The sequence below is a fragment of the Passer domesticus genome, chromosome 27, assembly GCF_036417665.1.
Source record: "Passer domesticus isolate bPasDom1 chromosome 27, bPasDom1.hap1, whole genome shotgun sequence".
In the NCBI taxonomy this organism is placed as follows: domain Eukaryota; kingdom Metazoa; phylum Chordata; class Aves; order Passeriformes; family Passeridae; genus Passer; species Passer domesticus.
Window position 1 is genome coordinate 4,741,867 of NC_087500.1, and position 19,720 is coordinate 4,761,586.

Consider the following 19,720-nt stretch of genomic DNA (forward strand, 5'->3'; position numbering starts at 1 on the left):
GGCGCCAGCGCCCTCCCGGCCCCTTTGATGCCGAAGTTTTTTTTACACCCAGAAAAATCCCATTGAGGCTCGGGGGGAGGGGAGGGGGCGGCGGGGGGAGGGGCGCGGGGGGAGGGGCGCGGCAGATGGGAGCGAGCCCCCGGTGGGGGAGGGCAGGGCTGGGGGGGGGGGGTCCCGCTGTTGGGGTGTGGGGGGGGGGGGCGCGCCCCCCACGCCGAGGAGGGACGGAATCCCAACAAATAAATAAATAAACGAATAAATAAATGAATAAATAATGAAATGAGCGCAGCGGCGGCCGCCCCCTCCCCCCGGGCAGCCCCTCCCCCCGGCCCTCCCCCTCCCTCCCGCATCACCACGTGGCTTCCTCCCGCAAACATTTTCACGCTCGCTCTCCTTTTGCCAGCCCGGGCTTCACCCACGGGCGGTGCCCCCGGCCCGCGCCCCCCGCCCGGTGTCCGGTGCCGCTCCGGGGCCGCTCGGGGGCCCCGCAGCCCCCGGCGCCACCGCCCTGCCCGCGGGGCCGCCCCCTCCCCTCCTCTCCTTCCTCCTCCTCCTCCTCCTCCTCAGCGGCCGCCGCCCCCCTCCCCAACGGCACAAAAATCCGCTCGGCACAAGGGGAGGAAAAAAAAAAACCCCAAAAAAACAACAAAAAAAAAAAAAAAAGAGGAAAAAGCAAGCCGGGGCGAAGCTCGGGGGGCGAAGCGGAGGCGGCAGCGCGGCCGGAGCCCCCCGAGCCCCCCGAGCCCCCCGAGCCCCCGGCCCGCCATGAACAAGCTGTACATCGGGAACCTGCCCGAGGGCGTCACGGCGGCCGAGCTGGAGCGGCTGTTCGCCGAGCAGCGCATCTCCCTCAGCGGCCCCTTCCTCCTCAAGTCCGGCTATGCCTTTGTGGACTGCCCCGACGAGCAGTGGGCCATGAAAGCCATCGAAACTTTCTCGGGTGAGGCGCGCCGCGCAGCCCGAGCCCAGCCCTAACCCCAAATCCCAAATCCCAAACCTCCAAATCCCCAAACTCCCAAACCTCCAAATCCTCAAACCCCCAAATCTCCAGATCCCAAACCTCCAAACTTCCAAACTCCCAAATCCCCAAACTCCCAAACCCCCAAATCCTCAAACCCCCAAATCCTCAAACCCCCAAATCTCCAAACCCCCAAATCTCCAAACCCCCAAAGCCCCAAATCCTCAAATCCTCAAACCCCCAAATCCTCAAACCCCCAAACGCCCAAATCCCCAAACTCCCAAAGCCCCAAATCCTCAAACCCCAAAGCCCCAAACCCGCAGACCCCCAAACCCCGACCCCCCCATCCCCTCCGAGCCCCACGATCGCTGCCGGACCCTAAATCCCGACCCTCACTCGATCCCGACCCTCTCGATCCCTCCCCGGCCCCCCAGATCCTCCTGAGCCCCTCATCAACCCCGACCCCCCAAATCCCCCCTGCTCCCCCAAACCCCGACCCCTCGATCCCTCCCGATCCCCTCAGACCCCGAAATCCCCCCCGAATCCCGGAATCCCGAGCCCCAAAACCCCCCCGGACCCCCCAAAACTTCCTGTGCCCCCCCAACCCCCCCCGGACCCCCCAGCCCCTCCCCCCCCCAATCGCGGGATCCCGTCGGGGCCGCGCCCCCGATTTTTGTCCCTTCCCAAAATCCCGGCCACGAAGGGACCCCAAAGCCGGGGGGTCCCCCCGAGCCCCCCCCGGGGTCCCCCCGATCCCCCCCGGGTCCCCCCGAGCCCCCCCGGCCTTTGCCCCCCCGGCCCCGGGCCGCGCTCGGGGGCGAGGTCGCCATGCTGGGAGCAGAGGGAATTTGGGAGCAAATCGGGAATTTTGAGGCTTTTTCAATTTTCCCCCCCCCCCCTCCTCTCCATCTCCTTCCGCCCGGGTTCTTCCCTCGCCTGATTCTTTTTCGCTATTCCCCGTTAAAAAAAAAAAATTAAATAAAAATTCGAATTAAAGATCGTGGAGTGACCCCGCAGCCAGGGAATCCCGCTCCGTTTTCGGGAGAAATCCATTCCCGTGCAACCCCGACTTTCGGTGGGAAACGGGCAGGGAATTTCCTCCAAAGGCTTTTCCTGGAGGGCCGAAAGAAAAGGGGGGAATTCTCCAAATCCACCCCAAAAAACCCCAAATCTGATCGCTGGGATCCTTCCTGGAGCGAGGGGGGAAATATTCCCAAGGAACAATTCCAGAGGCGCCGCTCCCCCCGCGCGCTCGCATTCCATAAAAACCCCCTGTGAGGAGCTGGGTTTGGGTGGAATTCGGGAGAATTTGGGATGAATTCCGCGGGGAAATTCCCGTTTCTGAAAATTCCCCTTTATCCCGAGTTTTCCTGCCAGATTTTCCAAGCCGGGTTTTGTTTTTAGGGAAAGTGGAGCTCCATGGGAAGCAGCTGGAGATCGAGCACTCCGTGCCCAAAAAGCAAAGGTAAAGGCGGAGTTTTCATTGATTTTTAATTGGTTTTTAATTGGTTTTTAATCGTTACCATCGGAATTATTAATTTGTGTTGGCGAGGGGAAAATAGGAGAGAAAAAAATTTCCCAAAAATGTGAAAAATGAAGAAGTGTCGGAGGTTTTGGGCTGGGATTTGCCCCAGCGAGCTGAGTTTAATTAATTCATTAAACATTTCGTGAATTAATTGATTTTTTTTCAAGGAAAACTCAATCTGCCAGTTTTTCCTTAAAATAAAAAGGGGGAAAAAAGGTGAAATAAATAATTCTCCAGGCGCTGCCCAAGGTGATGGATGGCTTTGGGCTGGGATTTCCAAACTTGAGGAAGAATTTCCCGGCTCCTTTTGGCGCCTGGACCGGGAAATGAGGGCAAATCCTTTGTTTTGGGAGAAGGAAAAAATTAAAAAAATATTAAAAAATTAATATTTTTTTAAAAATCCGATTTAAAAAAGTGGGAAAAAAAAAGAACAAAACCAGCACGTGGCCGCTGAGGGCGGGCAGGGATGAAATCCCGCCTGAACTGCGGGGATTTTGGGGTGAAAAGCGGCGCTTTTGGGGTTTCCCAGGACGTGCCTCTCCCGCCCAGCCCATCCCATCCCTCTCCATCTTCCCCGGCCTTTGTTGTTCCCGGCTGGAGCCGGGAGCGCTCTGGAAAATCCTCCCCGCGCTCCGAATTCCCGCAATCCCCCCGCTCCCCCCCCGCTTTTGGGATTTTCCCCAGAAATTCTCCCTTTTCCCCTGGGATTTTCGCCCCCCGAAGCGGCGGAATTCCCGGAATTCCCGATCCCAAAGATTCCGCGTTGGACCCAAATCCATCGCCACGTGACGGAGGCGCCTTTTCCAAAGGGGAAAAAGAGGGGAGGCAGCGACGCCGGCTCTTCCCGGCCCCAAATTCCCAAAATCCCAGCAGAAAACTCCCAAAATCCCAGCCCGAAACATCCCAAAATCCCGGCCCCAAATTCCCAAAATCCCAGCAGAAAACTCCCAAAATCCCAGCCTGAAACATCCCCAAATCCCGGCCCCAAATTCCCAAAATCCCAGCAGAAAACTCCCAAAATCCCAGCCTGAAACATCCCAAAATCCCGGCCCCAAATTCCCAACATTCCAACCCTAAACGTCCCAAAATCCCAACCCTAAACTCCCCAAAATCCCAGCACCAAACTCCCCCAAATCCCAACCCCAAATTCCCAAAATCCCAGCCCTAAACTCCCTAAAATCCTGGCCCCAATTTCCCCAAATCCCAGCCCTGAACTCCCCAAAATCCCGGCCCAAAATTCCCCAAAATTCCAACTCTAAACGTCCCAAAATCCCAGCCTCAAACTCCCTCAAATCCCAACGCCAAATTTCCCAAATTCCCAAAATCCCTGCCCCAAATTTCCCCAAATCCCAGCCCTAAACTCCCCAAACCCCAACCCCAAATCTCCTCAAATTCTCCTTTTCCCGACCCTTCCCTGCCCCGTTTTGGGGTCGCCCCCTTTGGCCTCCCCTCAAAATTCCCAAAACTGGGAGGGGGCCGATCCCAAATCCAGCTGGGAATTCCCCAGCCCCGTTTTCTCGGCCCTAAATCCCGGATTTTAGGGGGATAATTATAATTTTTATTAATTTTTTTCCCCCTCCCTGATGGTTTTTGTTGCTGCGGCTTCGGTGTCCAGGGATGGGGGAATAGTGGGATGGAATTCCATGAAAAGTTAAAAATATCCCTTAAAAACCCCTGGAAAATCCTATTTCCCTCCCCCCACTTTGAATAATCAATAACTTGGGGAGGGAGGAGCGGATTTCCCCCTGAAAAAAATTCCCTAAAAATGAGAATATTCCTTTGGGATCTGGGATTTAAAGAGCTGGGAAAAAGTTGGGGGAAAAAACCCTTTAAAATCTTTTGGGATTTGGATTTGTTTTCCTCCCGGGTGTCCCTAAAACCGCGTGGATTGGGCTGGAAAAATCCCAGTTTTGGGTTTTTTTGGGGTTTTTTGGGGTTAAAATCCGCGCCCCCTCCCCCCCTCGGGGGCTGCTCTTAAAGGGCCAGCGCCGCTTTTCCCTCTTCGCCCCCCTGGGAGATTTTGGGGGAATTTTGGGGGATTTCGGGCGCGTCCCGGACACTTTGGGGAGGGGTTTGGTGATTTTGGGTGTGGAAAAAGCGATTTTGGGGCATTCCCCTTGACCCGGGGAGGCTTGGGAGCCGTAAATGGAATTTTGGGGGGAATTTGGGGGATTTTGGCTGCTCCAAGCCCCGGGGAGAGAGGGGAGCGCTGCCTTAAAAACGAATTTTTGGGGGAAATTTTGTGGTTTTTGAATCCTCCTTTCAGTTTTCCAGGCTGGAATTTCCAGTTCGGAGGGCGGGGGGCAGGAAAGGGTTAATGAGGGGAGAATTTCGGGATCCGAAGTGGAATTCCTCCCCTTTCCCCTCCCCCAAAACCTGAGGTTCATTTTTTTTTTCCCCTCTTTTTGATCCCTTTAAAAATGTGGGAAAACGAGTCAGGAGCGGGGCTGCCCTTCCCAGTTAATTTATTTTTAAATAAAAACAGCAAAAAAAAAAAACCAAAATTGTTTTTTCTTTAGGTTAAAGAGGAAATAATGATGTAAAAAAACTTCATTTGGGTGATTTTAATTAATTAATGTTAAAAAAATCCCAAGGAATTCTTTCCTCTCGGTTTATTCCCAAATTCCTCAAACCTCTCCAAAACAAAACATTCAAAAATTATTTTTCGAACCCCAAAATGGGTTAAAATAGCACCAAAAAAAGGGATTTGGGGTGTGTGGCTCCCAGAGGAATAAATTGATTTCTTTGGGATTAATTCCTGGGATTCTCCCAATTATTTTCATTATTTGGGGAATTATTGGAGCAGAATTCCATCAAAGCCTTAAATTGTGAAGAAATATTGCAAAAAATGGGATTTTATGAACAAAAATGAGGTTTTGGGTTAATCTGGGGCCATTTTGAGCATTTTGTTGGATTTTGGGAATTGTTTTTCCTGGGATTTTGTTGATGGGAAAATTGGGGAGAAATTCGAAATTTCCAACCCCAAAATCCTCCTGGTTGGAGTCACCAGGGGAAATTTTAAATCTTATTTTAAATGAAATTATTTTTTAAGGGAATAAAAATTCCAAATTTGGGTTTTTGGGGTTGGGATTTTGGGGTTGGGGTGGATTTAAACCCCAAAACTGGGAATTAAAGGGGATTTTCACCCCCAGCTCCCCCTGGGGTTGTGCTCAGGGCGTTCATTTTAATTCTAATTATAAAAATAAATATTTAAAATTATTTTAGTGGTATCAAAGCTCAGAAAAATGCTGGAAAAATCCTAAAATTCCCTTGGGTTTTCCTCCAAATCTGGGGATTCCCCTCAGAAAAGTCCTCATTTTCCACGGGGGAAATCCTGGAATTAATTGTTCCCAATGAAAAATATTCAAATCCAGGTTGAGGTTCCTTTTTTAGTCACTTTTCACCCCAAAATTTGCTTTTCCCCCCTCTTTTTGGGTTTGGATTCGCTGGAAATGGGATCAAAAATGAACCAAAAAATCTCCCAAAAATGTAAAAAAAAAACGAAAATTTTTTTCCACGTAAAATGAAAACCCAGGTGGATTTTGGGGCTAAAATTCTGCTTTTAATCCAATTTTAAAATCTTGATTTTTCCATTCAAACGAGGCTGGGTTGGGAGTTTAAATAAAAAATAACAACAAAAAACCGGAAAATTGAAATTTTGAGGAGGAAGAAAAGGGAAAAAATTAAAAATTTAAAATTCTTTTATTCCTTTGAGCTCCCAGTTTCCAGCTGCTCCCAAATTTCCACTTCTGGAAACAAAAAAATTTGGGAATTCTGAGGTTTTTGAGGATTTTTAACCAAAAAAAAGTAAAAAAAAATTAACGAATCTTTGATGATTTTTCCCTAAATTTCACCCCCGAGGTTGGAAACTCTGGGAATTCCATCAAATTCCGGATCTCAGGGAGAGAAAATTCCTTTATTTCCTTCTTTCCCTGTGGGGAATGTGGGAAAAACCTCCCAAAAAATGGGAATTTCCGGGAAAATTGGGAAATCTGAAGGCACGGGGGAGGAATTTGGGGGAGAAAAGGAGAAATCAGGGAATTTCTGGAATTGCAGCGGGAATCTCCGGGGTCGATCCCGGTTTTCCAAGGGGATTTCTGTTGGAATTTGGGTTCAGGCTCGGCCAAACCAATCCAGGGAGGGAATGGGGGGAAATTCCTCCTTTGGAAATTGGGAATTTTGGGATTTAAATGAAAGATTCCCAAAAAAAGGGAATTTCTGCCCTTCCAGCCCCAATTCCCGGCGCTGCTGACGCTTCCAGGGATTTTTCCAGGGATTTTGGAGAGAATTCCGGTTGGATGAGGGATCCCCGCTCCTTTTCCAGCTTTTTTTGGGGTTTCCCTGATTTTTTCCGGGGTTTTTTTTGCCTCTTTTCCAGGTTTGCTGGATTCGGGAGTGGGGCTGCCTCTGGGATTTGGGAATTTTCTGCCTTTTTTTAGGGATTCCACTGATTTCAAGGAATTCTTTTTCTGGAGAGATGGAGAAATTCCTGGTGTCCCGTTCCTGTCCGGAATTCCTGCTGTCCCATTCCCGTTCCCATCAGGAATTCCTGCTGTCCCATTCCCATTCCCATCGGGAATTCCTGCTGTCCCATTCCCGTTCCCATCAGGAATTCCTGCTGTCCCATTCCCATTCCCACAGGGAATTCCAGCTGTCCCATTCCCACAGGGAATTCCTGCTGTCCCGTTCCCATTCCCATCGGGAATTCCTGCTGTCCCATTCCCATCAGGAATTCCTGCTGTCCCATTCCCACAGGGAATTCCTGCTGTCCCGTTCCCATTCCCATCAGGAATTCCTGCTGTCCCATTCCCATCAGGAATTCCTGCTGTCCCATTCCCATTCCCATCGGGAATTCCTGCTGTCCCGTTCCCACAGGGAATTCCTGCTGTCCCATTCCCATCAGGAATTCCTGCTGTCCCATTCCCATTCCCACAGGGAATTCCTGCTGTCCCGTTCCCATCGGGAATTCCTGCTGTCCCATTCCCAAAGTCCCTCCCAGTTCCCCCCCCCCCGTCGGGGCCGGGATTTTCCAGCCGGGATCGGAGCGGGATCAAAGCTCCTCGCTCCCCTCGGCGCTCCCGGCCATCCCAGCCTGCCATTCCCTGGATCCCAGGGGGTTTGGGATCCTGTCCCGCAGGCCCCAAACACCCCAGGAATCCCAGACTTTCGGGATTCCCAGGAATCCCGGGGGATTTGGGATCCGCCACGGAATTCCCGGCTCTTCCCGGCTCCTGCTCCCTCCCTGGAGGGGCTCCAGAGGAATTCCCGCTTTTCCCTCCTTGCTGCCTCGGGAAGTGCTGCTTTTAGGGCTCCAGGCTTTGGGAATTCCGGGTTTTTGTGGATGAGGGGCGCGGGGAGGCTCCGGTCTCCGTCCCAGCTCCGCGTTTTTCCTGGAATTTCGCCAGCTGAGCTCCGGCTTCGCCTCGATTCCCGCAGAATTCCGGAGCCGTGGGATCAGCCCCGGCTGTGCAGGGAACTCCCTGCAGTTCAATAATCCTAATTAACCAATCCTAATTAATCGATCCTAATTAATCAATCCTAATTAACCAATCCAAATAATTCCCAGCTTGAGGGATCCCAAACTCCTGGAGTCGGGGGTTGGGAAATTTGGGATTTTCCCTTCTCTCCGGGGCTGTCCATCCCTATCCCAAATATTCCCTGGAATTCCTGCTCCCACCCAGCCGGGCTCTCCCGAGGGGGGTTGGGGGTGTTGGATAAATATCCATGTGGGAATTTCTGGGATTTGTGTTTGCTCTCCCAGGAGTGCATCCGGGGAATTTCGGGATCTCCTGTGGTTCCTGTTCCCATCAAAATCTCCCCAAAATTGACCGAAGGAGCCCCAAATCCCCGGAGCGGATTGGGACCCCCGAGCAGGAGAATCCCGATGGATTTGATGGAATTTTGATGGAATTGTTCCGGCTCTGCGGGGCTGGGAATCGGGAAGGGCCAAATTCGGGAGCAGCCGGTGGGGTTGGGAGCCCAATCCAAATGTGGATTTGGGAATGATGATCCCGAAGGGCGTCTCCTCATCCCTCCCTGCTCCCTTTGGGCTTCCCGATCCTTCCCAAATCCGGGAAAAGCCAAATCCAGCCCGGGAATCCGAGCAGTGCTGGAGGGACTCTGGAATTCCACTCCCAGGGAGATTCTGGAATTCTGATCCTCATGAGATTCTGGAATTTCCCTCCCAGAGGGATTCTGGAATTCCGCTTCCAAAGGGATTCTGGAATTTTCCCTCCCAGAGGGATTCTGGAATTCCACTCCCAGGGAGATTCTGGAATTCTGATCCTGGAGGGATTCTGGAATTCTGATCCTGGAGGAATTCTGCTTTCAGAAGGATTCTGGAATTTTCCCTCCCAGAGGGATTCTGGAATTCTGCTTCAGGAGGGATTCTGGAATTCTGATCCTGGAGGAATTCTGGAATTCCGCTCCCAAAGGGATTCTGGAATTCTTTTCCCAGAGGAATATGGAATTCTGCTCCTGAAAGGATTCTGGAATTCCGCTTCCAGCAGGATTCTGGAATGTTGCTCCCAGGGCAATTCTGGAATTCTGCTCCCAGGGCAATTCTGGAATTCTGTTCCTGAATGGATTCTGGAATTCCACTCCCGGTGCAATTCCAGCCCCACAAGGAGCTGGGATCCACCAGGGCTCCCCGGGAGCACCCGGAATTTTGGGGCTCGCTCAGCTCCATGGATGTGCCCCAGCCCAAATTCCATTTTTTTCCCCCTTTTAGGAGCCGGAAGATCCAGATCCGGAACATTCCGCCGCAGCTGCGCTGGGAGGTGAGGCAGGGATCGGGATCAAAGCTGGATTTCCCTCCTCTTTGTCATTAATTGGCTCTTAATTACCCTGGAGCGACCCTGGAAATCCCGGGAAAGCGACGCCGCCCCCGCGATTCCCATTAATTCCCGTTAATTCCCGTTAATTTGTGATTCGCTTCCCGCTGGGAATTCCCGGCCTCGGCTTTCCCCTCCCGCTGGCTCCGGCCTTCCCGGCCTTAATTACTCGGCAATTCTTAATGATCCTGGTGGGATTCTTAACGATCCCAATGACCCCGAGGTGTGGACGGGGCTTCCCGGGATATTTTATATTCCTGGGATTGATTTTCCCCTTTTTCCCCATTTTTTCCCAGGTCTTGGATGGGCTGCTGGCCCAGTACGGCACCGTGGAGAGCTGTGAGCAGGGTAGGAGCAGGGGATTTGGGGGATTTCACCCGGATTTGGGGGATTTCACCCGGATTTTGGGAATTTCTGCTCCCGAGATGGAAACAAAATCCAGATTTCAGGAATTCCTGCTCAGTTTCAGAGGGAGAAGGGAATAAACCCCAAATTTCTGGAATTTCTGTCCCATTTCAGCAGGAAGAGGACACAAACCCCAGATTTTGGGAATTTAATCCGGATTTTGGGATTCCCGTTTCAGGGAATTTAATCCCGTTTCAGGGAGAGGGAGAAATAAAACCTGGATTTGGGGGATTTCTGTGGGGAATAAAACCTGGATTTGGGGGATTTCTGTGGGGAATAAAACCTGGATTTTGGGAATTCCTGCCCCCTTTCAAGGGGGGAGGGAATAAAAACCTGATCCTGTCTCTGTTCCCAAATTCCCGATTCCCTTTCCCCGATTCCCGATTCCCTTTCCCCATTCCCGGCTCCTTTCCCTGATCCCTGCCTGTTCCCCAATTCCCGATTCCCTTTCCCTGATCCCTGCCTGTTCCCAAATTCCCGATTCCTTTTCCCGAATTCCTGATTCCCTTTCCCCATTCCCGATTCCCTTTCCCTGATCCCTGCCTGTTCCCGAATTCCCGCAGTGAACACGGAGAGCGAGACCGCCGTGGTGAACGTCACCTACGCCAACCGGGAGCAGACCCGGCAGTGAGTGCCCCGGGAATCCGGGAATCATTCCGGAATTCGGGAATTCCCTCCCTTCCCCACCTGTTGGAAAAAGGATTCCCGGATCCCAGCAGATCCTTGAGGACGCCCCTTAAATCCGATCGATTTTCCTTCACCTTTGGGCAGAACTCCAAGTTTTTGGGGTGTTTTTGGCAGCTCGGGGAGTGAAAGTTGAACTTTTTGCTTGGATAAAAGTTGGGATTTCCAGGGGCTTCCATGATTTCGGGAATTCTGCCTCCCGAAAAATGGGGAGAACAATCCCAGAGCTTCCAGAGGGATCCTGGAGACCATTCCCGGCTTTTCCCTGCACCAGCAGCACTCCCTGCTCCCCTCACAGCCGGACCAGCCCCTGGGCTGGGAATTTTTGGGGTTTTTGGGGGAGTTCCGGGAGTTTTCTTTGCTGGAGCCGAGCCGGTGCCGGATTCCCGGAGCCGGGAATGCGGGAAGGGAGCGGAGCCCAAATCCCTGCGCTCGCTGCCAGCCCCATCTACCGACAGCGGCAGCGCCGCGCCCCGGAGCGCGGGGCGGGGTGCGGGGGTTTGGGAACCCGTGGGGGTTTGGGATCCATGGGGATTTGGGATCTGTGGGGATTTGGGAACACGTGGGGATTTGGGATCTGTGGGGATTTGGGAACACGCGGGGATTTGGGAACACGCGGGGATTTGGGATCTGTGGGGATTTGGGAACACATGAGGAATTGCGATCTGTGGGGATTTGGGATCCACGGGGATCTGGGATTCTGTGAGGATTTGGGATCTCGTGGGGATTTGGGATCTGTGGGGATTTGGAATCTCGTGGGGATTTGGGAACCTGTGGGAATTTGGGATCCCGTGGGGATTTGCCCACTCCGTCCCACAGGAGGGAGGGGAGAGTTTTGGCAATTCCCGCTGGGCCGGTGCCGTCCCTTTCCCCTCTTCCCACAAAACCCATCCTAGGGCAAACCCCATCTCTTTTGGGGCTGCCCCGAACACCCCAAAAATCCCCTCCATGGTAACCCCATCTCTTTTGGGGCTGCCCTGCTCCCACCACCCCAAAAAATCCCATCCTACAGCAAACCTGGCTCTTTTGGGGCTGCCCTGAACATCCTAAAAATCCCCTCCTGTGGCAACCCCGTGTCTTTTGGGGCCGCCCTGCTCCCACCACCCAAAAAAACCACATCCTATGGCAAACCCCGATTCTTTTGGGGTTGTCTCAGACATCCGAAAAATCCCCTCCTCTGGCAACCCTGGCTCTTTTGGGGCTCCCCTGAACATCCCACAAAACCCATCCTAGGACAACCCCTGTCTCTTTTGGGGCTGCCCTGAACACCCCAAAAATCCCATCCCGTGGTAACCCCGTCTCTTTTGGGGCTGCCCCAAACACCCCAAAAATCCCATCCTGTGGTAACCCCGTCTCTTTTGGGGCCGCCCTGCTCCCACCATCCCAAACCAATCCATCCTATGGCCACCCCATCTCTTTTGGGGCTGCCCCAAACACCCCAAAATCCCATCCCGTGGTAACCCCGTCTCTTTTGGGGCCGCCCTGGTGCCAGTGCCCCAAACCGACCACTCCTATGGCAAACCCTGATTCTTTTGGGGCTGCCCCGAGCATCCCACAAAACCCATCCTAGGACAACCCCTGTCTCTTTTGGGGCTGCCCTGCTCCCACCACCCCAAAAAATCCCCTCCTGTGGCAACTCCATCTCTTTTGGGGCTGCCCGAAACACCTCAAAAATCCCATCCCGTGGTAACCCTGTCTCTTTTGGGGCCGCCCCGAACACCCCAAAATCCCCTCCGTGGTAACCCCGTGTGTTTTGGGGCCGCCCTGGTGCCAGCGCCCCGCCCCAGCCGCGTGCCCCCGTGTCCCCAGGGCCATCCTGAAGCTGAACGGGCACCAGCTGGAGAGCCACGCGCTCAAGGTCTCCTACATCCCGGACGAGCAGCCCGAGAACGGGCGGCGCGGCGGGGCCGGGGCGCGCGGCGGGGCCCGGCCGGGCTCCCCGCTGCCCGCGGGGGCTGCCCCCAAGGCGCCGCCCCCCGACGTGCCCCTGCGGCTCCTGGTGCCCACCCAGTTCGTGGGGGCCATCATCGGCAAGGAGGGGGCCACCATCCGCAACATCACCAAGCAGACCCAGAGCAAGTGAGTGCCCAGGGGGTCTCCAAGGGGTCTCCGGGGATCTCCAAGGCGTCTTCAGGGGGTCTCTGGGGGTCTCCAGGGGTTCTCCAGAAGTTATCCAGAAGTTCTCCAGAGGTTCTCCAGGATTTCCCCCAGGGTGATCCAGGGGATTCCCCAGGGGTGACCCAGGGCTTCACCAGAGGTTCTCCAGGGGTTCTCCAGGGATTTCCAGGAGTGATCCAAAGGTTTTCCAGAGGTTCTCCAGGACTTCTCCAGGGGTGGTGCAGGGGTTCTCCAGAAGTTCTCCAGGGGTTCTCCAGGGATTTCCAGGAGTGATCCAAAGGTTTTCCAGAGGTTCTCCAGGACTTCTCCAGGGGTGACCCAGGGCTTCTCCAGAAGTTCTCCAGGGGTTCTCCAGGGATTTCCAGGGGTGATCCAAGGGTTTTCCAGAGGTTCTCCACGACTTCTCCAGGGGTGGTCCAGGGGTTCTCCAGGGCTTCTCCAGGATTTGCCAGGGGATCTCCAGAGGTTCTCCAGGGGTGATCCAAAGGTTTTCCAGAGGTTCTCCAGGGATTTCCAGGGGTGATCCAGAGATGATCCAGGGGTTCTCCAGGGGTGATCCAGGGGATCTCCAGAGTTTCTTCAGGGCTTCTACAGAATTCCCCCTGCCCTTGCTGGGACGTGAGTTTCGGGGAGGCCCCGGGGCCTCTCCCAGCGCCCGTCCCGCGGTTTTCAGGATCGACGTGCACCGCAAGGAGAACGCGGGCGCGGCCGAGAAGGCCATCAGCATCCACTCCACGCCCGAGGGCTGCTCGGCCGCCTGCAGGATGATCCTGGACATCATGCACAAGGAGGCCAAGGACACCAAGACGTGAGAGCCCCACAGACCGCGCCCCAGGCTCCTCCCAGCCCTGTGCCCCACGAGTTTTGGGTTTGGGGGCTCTGAGCCTTGGGGTTTGGGCTTCCTCCAGCCCTCCGTGCCACCCCCTCCTTTCCCAGATCCCACAGTCCCTCCTTTTGGGTTTTCCCTCCTTTCCCAGTTCCCATAATGCCTCGTTTTGTGTTTTCCCTCCTTTCCCAGATCCCACAGTCCCTCCTTTTGGGTTTTCCCTCCTTTTGGGTTTTCCCTCCTTTTGGGTTTTCCCTCCTTTCCCAGTTCCCATAATGCCTCATTTTGGATTTTCCCTCCTTTCCCAGGTTTCACAATCCCTCCTTTTGGGTTTTCCCTCCTTTCCCAGCTGCCCTAATCCCTCCTTTTGGGTTTTCCCTCCTTTTGGGTTTCCCCTCTTTCCCAGTTCCCATAATTCCTCGTTTTGGGTTTTCCCTCCTTTCTCAGATCCTACAATCCCTCCTTTTGGGTTTTCCCCCCTTTTGGGTTTTCCTCCCTTTTGGGTTTTCCCTCCTTTTGGGTTTTCCCTCCTTTCCCAGCTGCCCTAATCCCTCCTTTTGGGTTTTCCCCCCTTTTGGGTTTTCCCCCCTTTTGGGTTTTCCCCCCTTTTGGGTTTTCCCTCCTTTCCCAGCTGCCCTAATCCCTCCTGTGGGGTTTTCCCCCCGTTCCCATTCCCGTTCCCAGGGCTGACGAGGTCCCCCTGAAGATCCTGGCCCACAACAACTTCGTGGGGCGCCTGATCGGCAAAGAGGGCCGGAACCTCAAGAAGGTGGAGCAGGACACGGAGACCAAAATCACCATTTCCTCGTAAGGAGCGGGGCAGGAGCTCCTCACGCCGGGGTGGACGGGCAGGAGGAGGAAGAGGAGGAGGAGGAGGAGGATGGGGGGAGAAGTTTTTGTCCCCAGATTCTCTGGGGGATCCTTGGCGTTGGGTTTCCCGTGCTCCCCTTTCCCGTCCCCTTTGGGGTCCCTTCCTCGGTGCCCTGGGTGAGTCCCCGTGTCCCCACGGCCGCTGTCCCCAGGCTGCAGGAGCTGACCCTGTACAACCCCGAGCGCACCATCACGGTCAAGGGCTGTCCCGAGAGCTGCTGCCGCGCCGAGCAGGAGATCATGAAGAAAGTGCGCGAGGCCTACGAGAACGACGTGGCCGCCATGAGCGTGAGTGGGGCCGGCCTGCGGGATCCCATAAACCAGCGCCCCCCTCGTCCCCGGCGTGATCCTGCCTCGTCCCCGATCCCATTCCTCCCCTCAGTTCAATCCCCTCATCCCATATTTTGGTTGACCTCAGTTACAATCCCAATCCTCCAATATCCCATATTTTGGTTTCTCTCGGTTACAATCCCAACCCCACATCCCGTATTTTGGTCCCCTCAGCTCAACCCCAACCCCACATCCCGTATTTTGGTTTCCCTCAATCCCAATCCCATATCCCGTATTTTGGTCCCTCAGTTCAACCCCAACCCCACACCCCGTATTTTGCTCCCCCAGCTGCAGTCCCACCTCATTCCCGGGCTGAACCTGGCGGCCGTCGGGCTCTTCCCGGCCTCCTCCTCGGCGGTGCCGCCGCCCCCGAGCGGCGTCTCCGGGGCCGCTCCCTACAGCTCCTTCCTGGTGAGTGACCCCGTGCCAGGGGGCGTCCATGGGACCCCCGGGGTGGGCAGTGACCCCTGGGACATTCCCATGGGACCCCCGGGGTGGGCAGTGACCCCTGGGATGGGCAGTGACCCCCGGGACGTTCCCATGGGACCCCCGGGATGGGCAGTGACCCCCAGGACGTTCCCATGGGACCCCCGGGATGGGCAGTGACCCCCAGGATGTTCCCATGGGACCCCCGGGGTGGGCAGTGACCCCCAGGATGTTCCCATGGGACCCCCGGGGTGGGCAGTGACCCCTGGCAGTCCCTGCTCCCAGCTCCAGGACATGACACTGACCCCAAAGGGTGACCCCGGCCCCAAAGGGTGACCCTGGCCCCAAAATGGTGACAGAGACCACAAATAGTGACAGTGCCTCTAAAGGGTGACCGCAGCCCCAAAGGGTGACCGTGACCCCAAAGGGTGACCCTGACCCCAAAATGGTGACAGTGCCCCCAAAGGGTGACCCCGGCCCCAAAGGGTGACCCTGACCCCAAAGGCTGACCCGGCCCCAAAGGCTGACCCGGCGCGCTCCGCCCGCAGCCCCCCGAGCAGGAGACGGTGCACGTGTTCATCCCGGCGCAGGCGGTCGGGGCCATCATCGGCAAGAAGGGCCAGCACATCAAGCAGCTCTCGCGCTTCGCCAGCGCCTCCATCAAGGTGGGCCTCGGGGGCCTTGGGGGCCCTCGGGGGCCTCGGTCCCCAAGGGTCCGTTATTTCCTTTATTTATTTCCTTTATTTATTTCCTTTTTTTATTTCCTTTATTTATTTCCTTTATTTATTTCCTTTATTTATTTCCTTTTTAAATTTCCTTTATTTATTTCTTGGGAAAAGCCCTGGCAAACCTGGGCAGGGCAGTAGAACCGTGTCCATCCCATGTCCATCCCGTGTCCATCCCGTGTCCATCCCATGTCCATCCCGTGTCCATCCAAGTCCATCCCATGTCCATCCATCCCATGTCCATCCCGTGTCCATCCATGTCCATCCTGTGTCCATCCAAGTCCATCCCATGTCCATCTATCCATATCCATCCATCCCGTGTCCATCCTGTATCCATCCATCCATCCATCCATCCCATGTCCATCCCATGTCCACCCATGTCCGTCCCGTGTCCATCCATGTCCATCCCATATCCATCCATCCCGTGTCCATCCTGTATCCATCCATCCATCCATGTCCATCTATGTCCATCCATGTCCATCCCGTGTCCATCCATGTCCATCCCGTGTCCATCCATGTCCATCCCGTGTCCATCCGTGTCCATCCCGTGTCCATCCGTGTCCGTCCCATGTCCATCCGTGTCCGTCCCGTGTCCATCCGTGTCCGTCCCATGTCCATCCGTGTCCGTCCCGTGTCCATCCGTGTCCGTGCCGTTGCAGATCGCGCCCCCGGAGACGCCGGACTCCAAAGTGCGCATGGTGGTGATCACCGGCCCGCCCGAGGCGCAGTTCAAGGTTGTCACTGCTGTCACCTCCTTGGGGACCTCGGGGTGTCCCTGGCAGGGGGGACAGGGGGGACCCCAACCGAATTCCACAGCTGCGGAATTCCAGGGTTGGGTTTCCCAGGGGCCCGGTTTAGAATTCCAAAGAACCGGGATTTTATGGGATCCCAAATCCCAGGATGGAGCTCAGAGTGGGACATTCCTGGCTCCCTGCTCCCAGGGGCCAAACGGGTTCAGAATTCCAAAGAACTGGGGTTTTATGGGATCCCAAATCCATGGATGGAGTTTGGGGTGGGACATTCCTGGCTCCCTGCGGCCAAACGGGTTTGGAATTCCAACGAACCGGGATTTTACGGGATCCCAAATCCAGGGATGGAGTTTGGGGTGGGACATTCCTGGCTCCCTGCTCCCAAGAGCAGGTTCAGAATTCCAACGAACCGGGATTTTACGGGATCCCAAATCCAGGGATGGAGTTTGGGGTGGGACATTCCTGGCTCCCTGCTCCCAAGAGCAGGTTCAGAATTCCAACAAACCGGGATTTTACGGGATCCCAAATCCAGGGATGGAGTTTGGGTGGGACATTCCCAACTCCCTGCTCCCAGGGGCTGAGCGGGTTCAGAATTCCAACAAACCGGGATTTTACTGGATCCCAAATCCAGGGATGGAATTTGGGGTGGGACATTCCTGGCTCCCTGCTCCCAAGAGCAGGTTCAGAATTCCAACGAACTGGGATTTTACGGGATCCCAAATCCATGGATGGAATTTGGGTGGGACATCCCGGCTCCGTCCCTCTGCAGGCGCAGGGCAGGATTTACGGGAAGCTGAAGGAGGAGAACTTCTTCGGGCCCAAGGAGGAGGTGAAGCTGGAGACGCACATCCGCGTGCCGGCCTCGGCCGCCGGCCGCGTCATCGGCAAGGGCGGCAAGACCGTGAGTGGGAGCGGGGCCGGAATTCCCGGGAGAGCGGCCGGGAGGCTCCGCAGGGCTCATCCCGCGTGCGCCCGCAGGTGAACGAGCTGCAGAACCTGACGGCGGCCGAGGTGGTGGTGCCGCGGGAGCAGACCCCGGACGAGAACGAGCAGGTCATCGTCAAGATCATCGGGCACTTCTACGCCAGCCAGGTACGGCCGGCGCGGCCCGGGGTGGTCCAGGGGTGATCCAGGAGTGCTCCAGGGGTGATCCAGGGGTTCTCCAGGGGTGATCCAGGAGTTCTCCAGGGGTGATCCAGGGGTGATCCAGGGGTGATCCAGGGGTGATCCAAAAGTTCTCCAGGGGTTCTCCAGGGTTCTCCAGGGGTTCTCCAGGGGTGATCCAGGGGTTCTCCAGGGGTGATCCAAAAGTTCTCCAGGGGTTCTCCAGGGGTGATCCAGGGTTCTCCAGAGGTTCTCCAGGGGTTCTCCAGAAGTTATCCAGAGGTTCTCCAGTGGTGCTCCAGGGTTCTCCAGGGGTTCTCCAGGAGTGCTCCAGGGTTCTCCAGGGGTGATCCAGGGGTTCTCCAGGGGTGCTCCAGGGGTTCTCCAGGGGTTCTCCAGTGGTGCTCCAGGGTTCTCCAGGGGTTCTCCAGGGGTGCTCCAGAGGTTATCCAGAGGTTCTCCAGGGGTTCTCCAGGGGTTCTCCAGGGGTTCTCCAGTGGTGCTCCAGGGTTCTCCAGGGGTTCTCCAGGGGTTCTCCAGGGTTATCCAGAGGTTCTCCAGGGGTTCTCCAGGGGTGCTCCGGGGGTTCTCCACGGGTCCTCCAGGACTTCCCTAGAGGTCTTCCAGGGGTTCTCCAAGGTTTTTCCAGAGGTTGTCCAGGGGTTCTCCAGGACTTCCCCAGAGGTTCTCCAGGGGTTCTCCAAGGTTTTTCCAGGGGTCCTCCAGGGGTTCTCCTGGACTCCTCCAGGGGTTCTCCAAGGTTTTTCCAGGAGTGTGATGCTCAGACCGCACATTTTTGGTCGTTATCCCATGAATCCCACCTGTTATTCCCAGAAAAACCCACAGGAGAACCTTGGACAGGAGCTGGATTTGGGTGGGAATTTGGAATAAAGGGGTTCCAGAGGGAAGCTGGGGTGGGGCTGGGAGCAGGCGGGGGGGGACGGCGGCGTGCCATGAACCCCTGGCTGTCGTTCCCAGATGGCTCAGCGCAAGATCCGGGACATCCTGGCGCAGGTGAAGCAGCAGCACCAGAAGGGCCAGGGCGGCCAGAGCCAATCCCGCAGGAAATAGGGAGCCCAAATCCCGGGAGAGCCAGGACACGGCACGGCCAGGCCGGCTCCGAGTGCCTGGGAATCAGCAACCGCAGGGGGACGCGGAGCGGGATCGGGAATGGACGGGGATCGGGAATGGACAGGGATCGGGAACGGACAGGGATTGGGAACGGACGGGGATCGGGAATGTGCAGGGATTGGGAATGTGCAGGGATCGGGAATGTGCAGGGTTTGGGAATGTGCAGGGATCGGGAACGGACGGGGATTGGGAATGGACAGGGATCGGGAACGGACGGGGATCGGGAATGTGCAGGGATCGGGAATGTGCAGGGATCGGGAACAGACAGGGATCGGGAACGTGCAGGGATTGGGAACGTGCAGGGATCGGGAATGTGCAGGGATCGGGAACGGACAGGGATCGGGAACGTGCAGGGATCGGGAACGGACGGGGATTGGGAATCCACAGGGATTGGGAATGTGCAGGGATCGGGAACGGACAGGGATTGGGAATGTGCAGGGATCGGGAACGGACAGGGATTGGGAATGTGCAGGGATCGGGAATGTGCAGGGATTGGGAATGGACAGGGAATGGGAACGGACAGGGAATGGGAACGGACAGGGATTGGGAATGTGCAGGGATCGGGAATGTGCAGGGATCGGGAATGTGCAGGGATTGGGAATGTGCAGGGATTGGGAATGTGCAGGGATCGGGAATGGACAGGAATTGGGAACGGAGAGGGATCGGGAATGTGCAGGGCTCGGGAATGCAGGGATTGGGAATGTGCAGGGATCGGGAACGTGCAGGGATTGGGAATGTGCAGGGATTGGGAATGGACAGGGAATGGGAACGTGCAGGGATCGGGAATCCGCAGGGATTGGGAATCCACAGGGATCAGGAACGGACAGGGAATGGGAATGGAAAGGGATTGGGAACGTGCAGGGATTAGGAATCCACAGGGATCGGGAGTCCGCAGGGACTGGGAATCACCTCCACAGGGATTGGAAATTTCGTCCCCCAGCAGGATTGGGAATTCCATTGGGAATCACATCCCAAAAAAAAACCCCACGGAATTCCTCATCCCCACCATCAGAATTTGGGAATTCTGTGCAGGAGG

The 19,720-nt window shown here is 55.7% G+C and overlaps 1 protein-coding gene across 1 annotated transcript; it reads left to right on the top strand.

Moving 5' to 3' along the window:
• The first annotated feature begins 401 nt into the window (after positions 1-401).
• IGF2BP1 (insulin like growth factor 2 mRNA binding protein 1) lies at positions 402-18,727 on the top strand. The gene is made up of 15 exons (XM_064399777.1): positions 402-940; positions 2,363-2,423; positions 9,214-9,262; positions 9,613-9,664; positions 10,285-10,348; positions 12,215-12,484; positions 13,197-13,331; positions 14,034-14,156; positions 14,372-14,507; positions 14,838-14,960; positions 15,524-15,640; positions 16,360-16,434; positions 17,219-17,350; positions 17,428-17,541; positions 18,532-18,727. The coding sequence occupies exons 1-15, from the start codon at positions 766-768 to the stop codon at positions 18,622-18,624; spliced, it is 1,719 nt and encodes a 572-aa protein (XP_064255847.1). The 5' UTR covers positions 402-765; the 3' UTR covers positions 18,625-18,727.
• The last annotated feature ends 993 nt before the right edge of the window (positions 18,728-19,720 follow it).